Below are 13,946 nucleotides of genomic sequence, written 5' to 3'. Positions count from 1 at the left end.
ATGGAGGAGAGGGTGAGGGGATGGAGGAGAGGGTGGAGAGGGATGGAGGAGAGGGAGAGGGGGATGGAGGAGAGGGTGAGGGGGATGGAGGAGAGGGTGAGGGGGATGGAGGAGAGGGTGAGGGGGGATGGAGGAGAAGGAGAGGGGGATGGAGAGGGTGAGGGGGGATGGAGGAGAGGGTGGAGAGGGATGGAGGAGAGGGAGAGGGGGATGGAGGAGAGGGTGAGGGGGATGGAGGAGAGGGTGAGGGGATGGAGGAGAGGGTGAGGGGGATGGAGGAGAGGGAGAGGGGGATGGAGGAGAGGGTGGAGAGGGATGGAGGAGAGGGAGAGGGGGATGGAGGAGAGGGTGAGGGGGATGGAGGAGAGGGTGAGGGGGATGGAGGAGAGGGTGAGGGGGATGGAGGAGAAGGAGAGGGGGATGGAGAGGGTGAGGGGGATGGAGGAGAGGGTGGAGAGGGATGGAGGAGAGGGAGAGGGGGATGGAGGAGAGGGTGAGGGGGATGGAGGAGAGGGTGAGGGGGATGGAGGAGAGGGTGAGGGGGATGGAGGAGAGGGAGGGGGATGGAGGAGAGGGTGGAGAGGGATGGAGGAGAGGGAGAGGGGGATGGAGGAGAGGGTGAGGGGATGGAGGAGAGGGTGAGGGGGATGGAGGAGAGGGTGAGGGGGATGGAGGAGAGGGTGAGGGGGATGGAGGAGAGGGTGGAGAGGGATGGAGGAGAGGGAGAGGGGGGATGGAGGAGAGGGTGAGGGGGATGGAGGAGAGGGGTGAGGGGATGGAGGAGAGAGTGAGGGGGGATGGAGGAGAGGGAGGGGGATGGAGAGGGTGAGGGGGATGGAGGAGAGGGTGGAGAGGGATGGAGGAGAGGAGGGGGGATGGAGGAGAGGGTGAGGGGATGGAGGAGAGGGTGAGGGGGGATGGAGGAGAGGGTGAGGGGGATGGAGGAGAGGGTGAGGGGGATGGAGGAGAGGGGAGGGGGGTGGAGGAGGAGTGAGGGGGATGGAGGAGAGGGTGAGGGGGATGGAGGAGAGGGAGATTGGGATGGAGGAGAGGGAGGGGATGGAGGAGAGGGTGAGGGGATGGAGGAGAGGGTGAGGGGGATGGAGGAGAGGGTGAGGGGATGGAGGAGAGGGTGAGGGGGATGGAGGAGAGGGTGAGGGGGATGGAGGAGAGGGGGATGGGAGAGGGGTGGTGGAGGAGAGGGTGAGGGGGATGGAGGAGAGGGTGAGGGGGATGGAGGAGAGGGGAGATTGGGATGGAGGAGAGGGAGAGGGGGATGGAGGAGAGGGTGAGGGGGATGGAGGAGAGGGTGAGGGGGATGGAGGAGAGGGTGAGGGGGATGGAGGAGAGGGTGAGGGGGATGGAGGAGAGGGAGAGGGGGATGGAGGAGAGGGTGAGGGGATGGAGGAGAGGGTGAGGGGATGGAGGAGAGGGTGAGGGGATGGAGGAGAGGGTAAGGGGGATGGAGGAGAGGGGATGGAGGAGAGGGGGGATGGAGGAGAGGGGTGGTGGAGGAGAGGGGGGATGGAAGAGAGGGTGAGGGGGATGGAGGAGAGGGTGAGGGGGATGGAGGAGAGAGGGGGATGGAGGTGAGGGGGATGGAGGAGAGGGGGGATGGAGGAGAGGGTGAGGGGGATGGAAGAGAGGGGATGGAGGAGAGGGGGGATGGAGGACAGGGGTGGTGGAGGAGAGTGTGAGGGGGATGGAGGAGAGGGTGAGGGGGATGGAGGAGAGGGTGAGGGGAATGGAGGAGAGGGTGAGGGGGATGGAGGAGAGGGTGAAGGGGATGGAGGAGAGGGAGAGGGGGGATGGAGGAGAAGGGGATGGAGGAGAGGGTGAGGGGGATGGAGGAGAGGGTGAGGGGGATGGAGGAGAGGGAGAGGGGGATGGAGGAGAGGGTGAGGGGGATGGAGGAGAGGGTGAGGGGGATGGAGGAGAGGGTGGAGAGGGTGAGGGGGATGGAGGAGAGGGTGAGGGGGATGGAGGAGAGGGGATGGAGGAGAGGGTGAGGGGGATGGAGGAGAGGGTGAGGGGGATGGAGGAGAGGGAGAGGGGGATGGAGGAGAGGGTGAGGGGGATGGAGGAGAGGGTGAGGGGGATGGAGGAGAGGGTGGAGAGGGTGAGGGGATGGAGGAGAGGGTGAGGGGGATGGAGGAGAGGGTGAGGGGGATGGAGGAGAAGGAGAGGGGGATGGAGAGGGTGAGGGGGATGGAGGAGAGGGTGAGGGGATGGAGGAGAGGGTGAGGGGGATGGAGGAGAGGGTGAGGGGGATGGAGGAGAGGGTGAGGGGGATGGAGGAGAGGGTGAGGGGGATGGAGGAGAGGGTGAGGGGGATGGAGGAGAGGGTGAGGGGGATGGAGGAGAGGGTGAGGGGGATGGAGGAGAGGGTGAGGGGGATGGAGGAGAGGGGGATGGAGGAGAGGGGGATGGAGGAGAGGGTGAGGGGGATGGAGGAGAGGGTGAGGGGGATGGAGGAGAGGGAGAGGGGGATGGAGGAGAGGGTGAGGGGGGATGGAGAAGAGGGTGAGGGGGATGGAGGAGAGGGGATGGAGGAGAGGGGGATGGAGGAGAGGGGTGGTGGAGGAGAGGGGGGATGGAGGAGAGGGTGAGGGGGATGGAGGAGAGGGTAAAGGGGATGGAGGAGAAGGGGATGGAGGAGAGGGGGATGGAGGAGAGGGTGAGGGGGGATGGAGGAGAGGGTGAGGGGGATGGAGGAGAGGGTGAGGGGGGATGGAGGAGAGGGTGAGGGGGATGGAGGAGAGGGTGAAGGGGATGGAGGAGAGGGAGAGGGGGATGGAGAGGGTGAGGGGGATGGAGGAGAGGGAGAGGGGGATGGAGGAGAGGGAGATTGGGATGGAGGAGAGGATCAGACTGCTCGAGGAGAGGGTGAGGGGGATGGAGGAGAGGGTGAGGGGGATGGAGGAGAGGGTGAGGGGGATGGAGGAGAGGGTGGAGAGGGTGAGGGGGGATGGAGGAGAGGGAGAGGAGGGATGGAGGAGAGGGTGGAGAGGGTGAGGGGGATGGAGGAGAGGGGGATGGAGGAGAGGGGTGGTGGAGGAGAGTGTGAGGGGGATGGAGGAGAGGGTGATGGGGATGGAGGAGAGGGAGAGGGGGATGGAGGAGAGGGTGAGGGGGATGGAGGAGAGAGTGAGGGGGGATGGAGGAGAGGGAGAGGGGGATGGAGGAGAGGGTGAGGGGGATGGAGGAGAGGGTGAAGGGGATGGAGGAGAGGGTGAGGGGGATGGAGGAGAGGGGAGAGGGGGATGGAGGAGAGGGTGAGGGGGGATGGAGGAGAGGGTGAAGGGGATGGAGGAGAGGGTGAGGGGGATGGAGGAGAGGGTGAGGGGGGGATGGAGGAGAGGGTGAGGGGGGATGGAGGAGAGGGTGAAGGGGATGGAGGAGAGGGTGAGGGGGTGGAGGAGAGGGTGAGGGAGATGGAGGAGAGGATCAGACTGCTGGAGGAGAGGGTGAGGGGGATGGAGGAGAGGGAGAGGGGGATGGAGGAGAGGGTGAGGGGGATGGAGGAGAGGGTGAGGGGGGATGGAGGAGAGGGTGGAGAGGGTGAGGGGGGATGGAGGAGAGGGTGAGGGGGGATGGAGGAGAAGGGGATGGAGGAGAGGGTGAGGGGGGATGGAGGAGAGGGTGAGGGGGATGGAGGAGAGGGAGAGGGGGATGGAGGAGAGGGTGAGGGGGATGGAGGAGAGGGTGAGGGGGGATGGAGGAGAGGGTGGAGAGGGTGAGGGGGGATGGAGGAGAGGGTGAGGGGGGATGGAGGAGAGGGTGAGGGGGATGGAGGAGAAGGAGAGGGGGATGGAGAGGGTGAGGGGGATGGAGGAGAGGGTGAGGGGGATGGAGGAGAGGGTGAGGGGGATGGAGGAGAGGGTGAGGGGGATGGAGGAGAGGGTGAGGGGGATGGAGGAGAGGGTGAGGGGGATGGAGGAGAGGGTGAGGGGGATGGAGGAGAGGGTGAGGGGGATGGAGGAGAGGGTGAGGGGGATGGAGGAGAGGGTGAGGGGGATGGAGGAGAGGGTGAGGGGGATGGAGGAGAGGGGGATGGAGGAGAGGGGGGATGGAGGAGAGGGTGAGGGGGATGGAGGAGAGGGTGAGGGGATGGAGGAGAGGGAGAGGGGGATGGAGGAGAGGGTGAGGGGGATGGAGAAGAGGGTGAGGGGGATGGAGGAGAGGGGATGGAGGAGAGGGGGATGGAGGAGAGGGGTGGTGGAGGAGAGGGGGGATGGAGGAGAGGGTGAGGGGGGATGGAGGAGAGGGTAAGGGGGATGGAGGAGAAGGGGATGGAGGAGAGGGGGATGGAGGAGAGGGTGAGGGGGGATGGAGGAGAGGGTGAGGGGGATGGAGGAGAGGGTGAGGGGGGGATGGAGGAGAGGGTGAGGGGGATGGAGGAGAGGGAGAGGGGGATGGAGAGGGTGAGGGGGATGGAGGAGAGGGAGAGGGGGATGGAGGAGAGGGAGATTGGGATGGAGGAGAGGATCAGACTGCTCGAGGAGAGGGTGAGGGGGATGGAGGAGAGGGTGAGGGGGATGGAGGAGAGGGTGAGGGGGGATGGAGGAGAGGGTGGAGAGGGTGAGGGGGATGGAGGAGAGGGAGAGGAGGGATGGAGGAGAGGGTGGAGAGGGTGAGGGGGATGGAGGAGAGGGGGATGGAGGAGAGGGGTGGTGGAGGAGAGTGTGAGGGGATGGAGGAGAGGGTGATGGGGATGGAGGAGAGGGAGAGGGGGATGGAGGAGAGGGTGAGGGGGATGGAGGAGAGAGTGAGGGGGGATGGAGGAGAGGGAGAGGGGGATGGAGGAGAGGGTGAGGGGGGATGGAGGAGAGGGTGAAGGGGATGGAGGAGAGGGTGAGGGGATGGAGGAGAGGGAGAGGGGGATGGAGGAGAGGGTGAGGGGGATGGAGGAGAGGGTGAAGGGGATGGAGGAGAGGGTGAGGGGGATGGAGGAGAGGGTGAGGGGGATGGAGGAGAGGGTGAGGGGGGATGGAGGAGAGGGTGAAGGGGATGGAGGAGAGGGTGAGGGGGTGGAGGAGAGGGTGAGGGAGATGGAGGAGAGGATCAGACTGCTGGAGGAGAGGGAGAGGGGGATGGAGGAGAGGGTGAAGGGGATGGAGGAGAGGGTGAGGGGGGATGGAGGAGAGGGAGAGGGGGATGGAGGAGAGGGTGAAGGGGATGGAGGAGAGGGTGAGGGGGATGGAGGAGAGGGTGAAGGGGATGGAGGAGAGGGTGAGGGGGATGGAGGAGAGGGAGAGGGGGATGGAGGAGAGGGTGAAGGGGATGGAGGAGAGGGTGAGGGGGATGGAGGAGAGGATCAGACCGCTGGAGGAGAGGGAGAGGGGGATGGAGGAGAGGGTGAGGGGGGATGGAGGAGAGGGAGAGGGGGGGATGGAGGAGAGGGTGAGGGGGATGGAGGAGAGGGTGAGGGGGATGGAGGAGAGGGTGAGGGGGATGGAGGAGAGGGTGAGGGGATGGAGGAGAGGGTGAAGGGATGGAGGAGAGGGTGAGGGGGATGGAGGAGAGGGTGAGGGGGATGGAGGAGAGGGGGGATGGAGGAGAGGGTGAGGGGGATGGTGTGTGACAGAGAACAACTCACTAGAGAGGTGCCCCCCCCGCAGAGAAGCCAACAGAACAGCCCCCCTCAGCACCCGGCAAAAGTCTCGACACCACAGCAGAACAGTCCACACCAGACCGTGACCATAGCGTCGACCCCACGCCCTGCCCTCAGACCCCACGCCCTGCCCTCAGACCCCACACCCTGCCCTCAGACCCCACGCCCTGCCCTCAGACCCCACGCCCTGCCCTCAGACCCCACGCCCTGCCCTCAGACCCCACACCCTGCCCTCAGACCCCACGCCTGATAGTCCGCCTGATACCCCCCTGATAGTCCCCCTGATACCCCCCTGATAGTCTCCCTGATAGTCTCCCTGATAGTCCCCCTGATACCCCCCCTGATAGTCCCCCTGATAGTCTCCCTGATAGTCCCCCTGATACCCCCCTGATAGTCCCCCTGATAGTCCCCCTGATAGTCCCCCTGATACCCCCCTAATAGTCCCCTGATTACCCCCCTGATACCCCCCTGATACCCCCCTGATACCCCCCCTGATAGTCCCCCTGATACCCCCCCCCCACACCCACTGAGGACATACACAAGACACAGATTGTTCTCCTTATGGACTCAAATGGGAAATATATACAAGAAAATAAACTTTTTCCCAAACACAGTGTGTCAAAACTCTGGTGTCCAAACACCCAGCGCACCCTAGACCTTCTGTCTGAGGACCAACTAGGTTCACCCAGCGCACCCTAGACCTTCTGTCTGAGGACCAACTAGGGTCACCCAGCGCACCCTAGACCTTCTGTCTGAGGACCAACTAGGGTCACCCAGCGCACCCTAGACCTTCTGTCTGAGGACCAACTAGGTTCACCCAGCGCACCCTAGACCTTCTGTCTGAGGACCAACTAGGGTCACCCAGCGCACCCTAGACCTTCTGTCTGAGGACCAACTAGGTTCACCCAGCGCACCCTAGACCTTCTGTCTGAGGACCAACTAGGGTCACCCAGCGCACCCTAGACCTTCTGTCTGAGGACCAACTAGGGTCACCCAGCGCACCCTAGACCTTCTGTCTGAGGACCAACTAGGGTCACCCAGCGCACCCTAGACTTTCTGTCTGAGGACCAACTAGGGTCACCCAGCGCACCCTAGACCTTCTGTCTGAGGACCAACTAGGTTCACCATAATAATACACACAGGCACAAACCACCTGAGAACACAGCAGGAAAGGATGGCCACAGCACTCAAGAGTGATTGAAAAAGCTTCTTCTACTTTCCCCGATGCACAAGTGGTTATCTCCACCCTGCTACCACAAAAAGACTTCCACCCTGCCACAATACAGCGGGTAAACACAAGTATTTCCCGTGACTGTGCCTCAAAACCAAATGTTTACCTGGCCCACCACTCCACCCTGGACTTGAACAGCCTGTATGACCAGGTCCACCTATACAAGGCAGCAGTGCCCACCTTCGCCCGGACTCTATAGGACATCGCTCTCAACCGCAGCCCCAACACTTCACACAGGAGCAACAGATCAATAGACACGCCGCCCAGACCAGCGAGACACTCTCCCAGACCTGGACCTACACATAGAGGACCCACGCAGAGAGGACCTACATCCAGACCACAACACCACCAGCCACATCCACACCCCCACCCCAACCAATCAACACCCTCCCCAAGTCAACCATGCCCACACCCCATTTAGGCCCCCTCAGATCAGACCTATGCCCCTCCTGCCCACCCCATGCCCCCCACGACCCGCAAAGAGGGCCTCAACATGGAAGTCACACATACGCCCAGGCCGTGAGCAGGCAAACAGGCCCAACCCCCACTCATACACGAGGCCAAGCCAATGACATGTACCAGATGCTCAGCAGGCTCTGCTCACACTTACTGGTCTGAGGCCAAACCACACGACTTACAACATTGGACACTTTATGGAACACAAAGCCTTCACTATCTCATCCTGGAATATCCATGGCCTGAGGTCATCTGCCTTTGGCCTAAAGAGCAGGAACCTGGACTTCACTAAAGAAATCGGTAAAACAGACATTGTCATCCTACAAGAAACCTGGTATAGAGGAGATGGACCCACTGGTTGCCCTCTAGGTTACACAGAGCTGGTAGTCCCATCCACCACACTACCAGGTGGTATAGAGGAGATGGACCCACTGGTTGCCCTCTAGGTTACACAGAGCTGGTAGTCCCATCCACCAAACTACCAGGTGGGTGGTATAGAGGAGATGGACCCACTGGTTGTCCTCTAGGTTACAGAGAGCTGGTAGTCCCATCCACCACACTACCAGGTGGTATAGAGGAGACGGACCCACTGGTTGACCTCTAGGTTACAGAGAGCTGGTAGTCCCATCCACCACACTACCAGGTGGTATAGAGGAGATGGACCCACTGGTTGACCTCTAGGTTACAGAGAGCTGGTAGTCCCATACACCAAACTACCAGGTGTGAAACAGTGAAGTGACTCAGAGGGTTATGCTAATTTGGTATAGAGCAGACCACTCACTCTATTAAATTAATCAAAACAGGAACATTTTACATTTGGCTAGAAATTCAAAAGGAAATGATCTCAACAGAGAAAAATGTCCTCCTGTGTGCTACCTATATCCCCCCACTAGAATCCCCATACTATAATGAAGACAGCTTCTCCATCCTACCTATATCCCCCCACTAGAATCCCCATACTTTAATGAAGACAGCTTCTCCATCCTACCTATATCCCCCCACTAGAATCCCCATACTATAATGAAGACAGCTTCTCCATCCTACCTATATCCCCCCACTAGAATCCCCATACTTTAATGAAGACAGCTTCTCCATCCTACCTATATCCCCCCACTAGAATCCCCATACTATAATGAAGACAGCTTCTCCATCCTACCTATATCCCCCCCACTAGAATCCCCATACTATAATGAAGACAGCTTCTCCATCCTACCTATATCCCCCACTAGAATCCCCATACTTTAATGAAGACAGCTTCTCCATCCTACCTATATCCCCCCACTAGAATCCCCATACTATAATGAAGACAGCTTCTCCATCCTACCTATATCCGCCCACTAGAATCCCCATACTTTAATGAAGACAGCTTCTCCATCCTGGATGGGGAAATCAATCATTTCCAGGCCCAGGGACATGTACTAGTCTGTGTCGACCTAAATGCCAGAACTGGACAAGAACCTGACACCCTCAGCACACAGGGGGACAAACACCTGCCTGGAGGTGACAGCATTCCCTCCCCCATATGCCCCCCTAGACACAACTACGACAACATAACCAACAAAAACGGGTCACAACTCCTGCAGCTCTGTTGCATGCTGGGTATGTACATAGTTGATGGTAGGCTTCGAGGGGACTCCTATGGTAGGTGCACCTATAGCTCATCTCTTGGCAGTAGTACTGTAGACTACTTTATCACTGACCTCAACCCAGAGTCTCTCAGAGCGTTCACAGTCAGTCCACTGACACCCATATCAGACCACAGCAAAATCACAGTCTACTTGAACAGAGCAATACTCAATCATGAGGCATCAAAGCCAACGGAACTGAGTAATATTAAGAAATGCTACTAAAAAACTATTAGGCAACAACAAATTCAATCCCTTCTAGAACAACTTCCTGGGCAAAACGTTCCACTGTAATAGTGAAGGTGTAAACTTGGCAGTAGAAAATCTAAACAGTATATTTGACCTCAGCTTCCCTCCATCAAATCTAAAAATCTCAAATAGAAAACCGAAGGACATGAACAACAACGACAAATGGTTTGATGAAGAATGCAAAAATCTAAGAAAGAAATGTAGAAACCAGTCCAACCAAAAACGTAGAGACCCTGAAAACCTGAATCTACGCCTTCACTATGGTGAATCACTAAAACAATACAGAAATACACTACGGAAAAAGAAGGAACAGCACGTCAGAAATCAGCTCAATGTAAATGAAGAATCCATAGAATCAAACCACTTCTAGGGAAATTGGAAAACTCTAAACAAACACCACAAAGATTTCTATCCAAAATGGAGATGTATGGATAAACCACTTCTCCAATCCTGTTGGCTCTATAACAAAGAATGAAGAGCAAAACCATATACATGATCAAATACTAATCTTAGAATCAACTATTAAAGACTACCAGAACCCACTGGATTCTCCAATTACATTGAATGAACTACAGGACAAAATACAAACCCTCCAACCCCAAAAGGCCTGTGGTGTTGATGGTATCCTCAATGAAATGATAAAATATACAGACCACAAATTCCAATTGGCTATACTAAAACTCTTTAACATCATCCTCAGCTCTGGCATCTTCCCCAATATTTGGAACCAAGGACTGATCACCCCAATCCACAAAAGTGGAGACATTTTTTACTCCAATAACTACCATGGGATATGCGTCAACAGCAACCTTGGGAAAATCCTCTGTATTATCATTAACAGCAGACTCGTACATTTCCTCAGTGAAAACAATATACTGAGAAAATGTCAAATTGGCTTTCTACCAAATTACCGTACAACAGACCACGTATTCACCCTGCACACCCTAATTAACAAACAAACAAACCAAAACAAAGGCAAAACCTTCTCATGCTTTGTTGATGTCAAAAAAGCCTTCAACTCAATTTGGCATGAGGGTCTGCTATACAAATTGATGGAAAGTGGTGTTGGGGGTAAAACATATGACATTATAAAATCCACAAGTACACAAACAACAAGTGTGTGGTTAAAATAGGCGAAAAACATACCCATTTCTTCCCACAGGGCCGTGGGGTGAGACAGGGATGCAGCTTAAGCCCCACCCTCTTCAACATATATATCAACGAATTCGCACGGGCACTAGAAAAGTCTGCAGAAGTCTCAACCTACTAGAATGTGAAGTCAAAAGTTAAATGTCTACTGTTTGCTGATTATATGGTGCTTCTGTCACCAACCAAGGAGGGCCTACAGCAGCACCTAGATCTTCTGCACAGATTCTGACAGACCTGGGCCCTGACAGTAAATCTCAGTAAGACCAAAGTAATGGTGTTCCAAAAAAGGTCCAGTCGCCAGGACCACAAATACAAATTCCATCTAGACACCGTTGCCCTCTAGAACACAACAAACTATACATACTTTGGCCTAAACATCAGCGCCACAGGTAACTTCCACAAAGCAGTGAACGATCTGAGAGACAAGGCAAGAAGGGCCTTCTATGCCATCAAAAGGAACATAAAATTCAACATACCAATTAGGATCTTTCTAAAAATACTTGAATCAGTTATAGAACCCATTGCCCTTTACGGTTGTGAGGTCTGGGGTCCGCTCACCAACTAAGAATTCACAAAATGGGACAAACACCAAATTGAGACTCTGCATGCAGAATTCTGCAAAAATATCCTCAGTGTACAACGTAGAAAAACAAATAATGCATGCAGAGCAGAATTAGGCCGATACCCACTAATTATCAAAATCCAGAAAAGAGCCGTTAAATTCTACAACCACCTAAAAGGAAGTGATTCCCAAACCTTCCATAACAAAGCCATCACCTGCAGAGAGATGAACCTGGAGAAGAGTCCCCTAAGCAAACTGGTCCTGGGGCTCTGTTCACAAACAGACCCCACAGAGCCCCAGGACAGCAACACAATTAGACCCAACCAAATCATGAGAAAACAAAAAGATAATTACTTGACACATTGGAAAGAATTAACAAAAAACTGAGCAAACTAGAATGCTATTTGGCCCTAAACAGAGAGTACACAGTGGCAGAATACCTGACCACTGTGACTGACCCAAACTTAAGGAAAGATTTGACTATGTACAGACTCAGTGAGCATAGCCTTGCTATTGAGAAAGGCCGCCGTAGGCAGACCTGGCTCTCAAGAGAAGACAGGCTATGTGCACACTGCCCACAAAAGGAGGTGGAAACTGAGCTGCACTTCCTAACCTCCTGCCAAATGTATGACCATATTAGAGACACATATTTCCCTCAGATTACACAGATACACAAATAACTCGAAAACAAACCCAATTGTGATAAACTCCCATATCTACTGGGTGAAATACCACAGTGTCCATCACAGTAGCAAGATGTGTGACCAGTCGCCACAAGAAAAGGTCAACCAGTGAAGAACAAACACCATTGTAAATACAACCCATATTTATGCTTATTTATTTTCCCCGTTGTACTTTAACCATTTGTACATCGTTACAACACTGTATATATTCATAATATGACATTTGTAATGTCTTTATTCTTTTGAAACTTCTGTGAGTGTAATGTTTACTGTTAATTTGAATTGTTTATTTCACTTTTGTATATTATCTACCTCACTTGCTTTGGCAATGTTAACATATGTTTCCCATGTCAATAAAGCCCCTTTAATTAAATTGAGACAGAGATGGAGAGAGAAAGAGAGAGACAGAGAGAGACAGAGAGAGAGAGAGAGACAGAGAGAGAGACAGAGAGACAGAGAGAGAGAGAGACAGAGAGAGAGAGACAGAGAGAGAGAGACAGAGAGACAGAGAGACAGAGAGACAGAGAGGCTGAGACAGAGAGAGAGAGAGAGAGACAGAGAGAGAGAGAGAGAGAGAGAGAGAGACAGAGAGAGACAGACAGAGAGAGGAGAGAGAGAGAGAGAGAGAGAGAGAGAGAGAGAGAGAGAGAGACAGAGAGTGAGACAGAGAGAGAGAGAGAGAGACAGAGAGAGAGAGAGAGACAGAGAGAGAGAGAGAGAGAGAGAGAGAGAGAGAGAGAGAGAGAGACAGAGAGTGAGAGAGAGAGAGAGACAGAGAGAGAGAGAAGCATAATAGAAAAACTAGAGGAAGATGGCACCACACAACGACAGAGAGTCTTACCTTTTGCAACCACTGTGTATTATTCTCTGTGGAGCTCCGCAGACTCTCCAGCTTCCTCTCCTGCCGCGAGGGCCTAGCGTGCTGGTCTTTGGCCTGCTCAGGGTGACTCGATCCTGGGTCAGGGGCTGGCGGTGGTGGGAAGTCCCTCTGGAGGGAGTTGGTGACCTGGTAGTCTTTGAGGGGTTGGCAGTGTTCCACCTCAGGGAGTATGAAAGTGTAACTGCAGGGTCCATGTTGCACCAGGTGCTGCTTCTTCTCTGAGCCAATCACTGCAGTCGACAGGTAAGCCAGGTAGGCCAGGGATAAGGCCAGCAGCCGGCCCATCTCAGGTGAGATGAGGACAGGGGGAGGAGAGGGAGAAGGGGTGAGGGGAGGTGGAGAGGGGAAATGGAGGGTCGTCACACTTTGCAGAGCAGAGAAGAACACCGAAAGAATTTATCTTGATTCGATTAACCAGAAGGGTCTCTCTTTCTCTCCCTCCTTGACTTTCTCTTTCAGTCTCTTTGTGTGTCTTTCAGTTTCTTCTCATTCCATCAGGCGCAAACTCTTCAATTTCTCCACAGTATGTTTCTCTTCTTGGAGTTGTCTGCTGCTGCTCCTCTTTCAGTTGGCAGAGGATCTGTGGTCCAGCTTCCCCTAAAACTAGCTCCTACTATTCCACTCTTCTCTGTCTGGACACACACACACACACGAAGAGATGATTGGTTACTATTCTCTCCACGGTGTTCAGCTGGGACGACTCACTCCAGGAAACAAGCTGCTAACTCCCCAGTCTGACTATTAACCTCCTGTATTTTTGCCTTGTGTGTTTTCTCTCTCTCTCTCTCTCTCTCTCTCTCGCTCTCTCTCTCTCTCTCTCTCTCTCTCTCGCTTTTTTTCAGGCTGTATTTGTTCATTCGCCTGGAAGAGAGGAGCAGAACGGAGGAGAGAAGAGGAGGAGAGAAGAGGAGGAGAGAAGAAGAGGAGAGAAGAGAAAGAGCAGCTGAGTTTGAGATGTTGGCTGAAGTGTCTCAGTAGTGATTGAGTGTACCACTTCTCTATACCCCCTCCTTCTCTATACCCCCTCCTTCTCTATACCCCCTCCTGCTTCAATACATTATCACTCTCCCTCTCTGCCTCCCTCCCTCATAGGGCTGCTCCTACTCGCTCTCTCCCTCCCTCCCTCCCTCATAGGACTGCTACTACACACTCCCTCCCACACAGGGGTGCTCCTTCTCTCTCGCTCCCTTGTCCCCTCCCTTGCCCCCTCACTTGCCCCCTCTCTTGCCCCCTCCCTTGCAACAGGGGTGAGAGGAAGCCACAGAAATGCAGAGCCACACAACCACAATAACAAGAACCTGGGAAAATGATCTGCTCATTATTCCCTACCCTCTCACTCTCTGTTTCTCTCTCTCTCTAACTATCTCTCTCTCCATCTTACTCTCTCAATCTCTCACTCTCTGTTTCGCTCTCTCTCTAACTACTCTCTCTATCTTACTCTCTCAATATCTCTCTCTCTCACTCTGTTTCTCTCTCTCTAACTGTCTCCCTCTCTCA

The 13,946-nt window shown here is 54.9% G+C and overlaps 1 protein-coding gene across 1 annotated transcript in view; it reads right to left on the bottom strand.

Moving 5' to 3' along the window:
- The window catches only part of LOC106590891 (angiopoietin-2), a 114,532-nt gene extending 101,122 nt beyond the window's left edge, over positions 1 to 13,410 (bottom strand). Inside the window, exon 1 of the mRNA XM_045709756.1 lies at positions 12,411 to 13,410. Within this exon, the coding sequence (XP_045565712.1) occupies positions 12,411 to 12,734 (324 nt within the window). The 5' untranslated portion in view covers positions 12,735 to 13,410. The remainder of the gene's footprint in view (positions 1 to 12,410) is intronic.
- Between the last annotated feature and the right edge of the window lie 536 nt (positions 13,411 to 13,946).

This window comes from Salmo salar, chromosome ssa27, assembly GCF_905237065.1.
Source record: "Salmo salar chromosome ssa27, Ssal_v3.1, whole genome shotgun sequence".
Taxonomy (NCBI): domain Eukaryota; kingdom Metazoa; phylum Chordata; class Actinopteri; order Salmoniformes; family Salmonidae; genus Salmo; species Salmo salar.
This window is presented reverse-complemented; position numbering and strand designations above follow the sequence as displayed.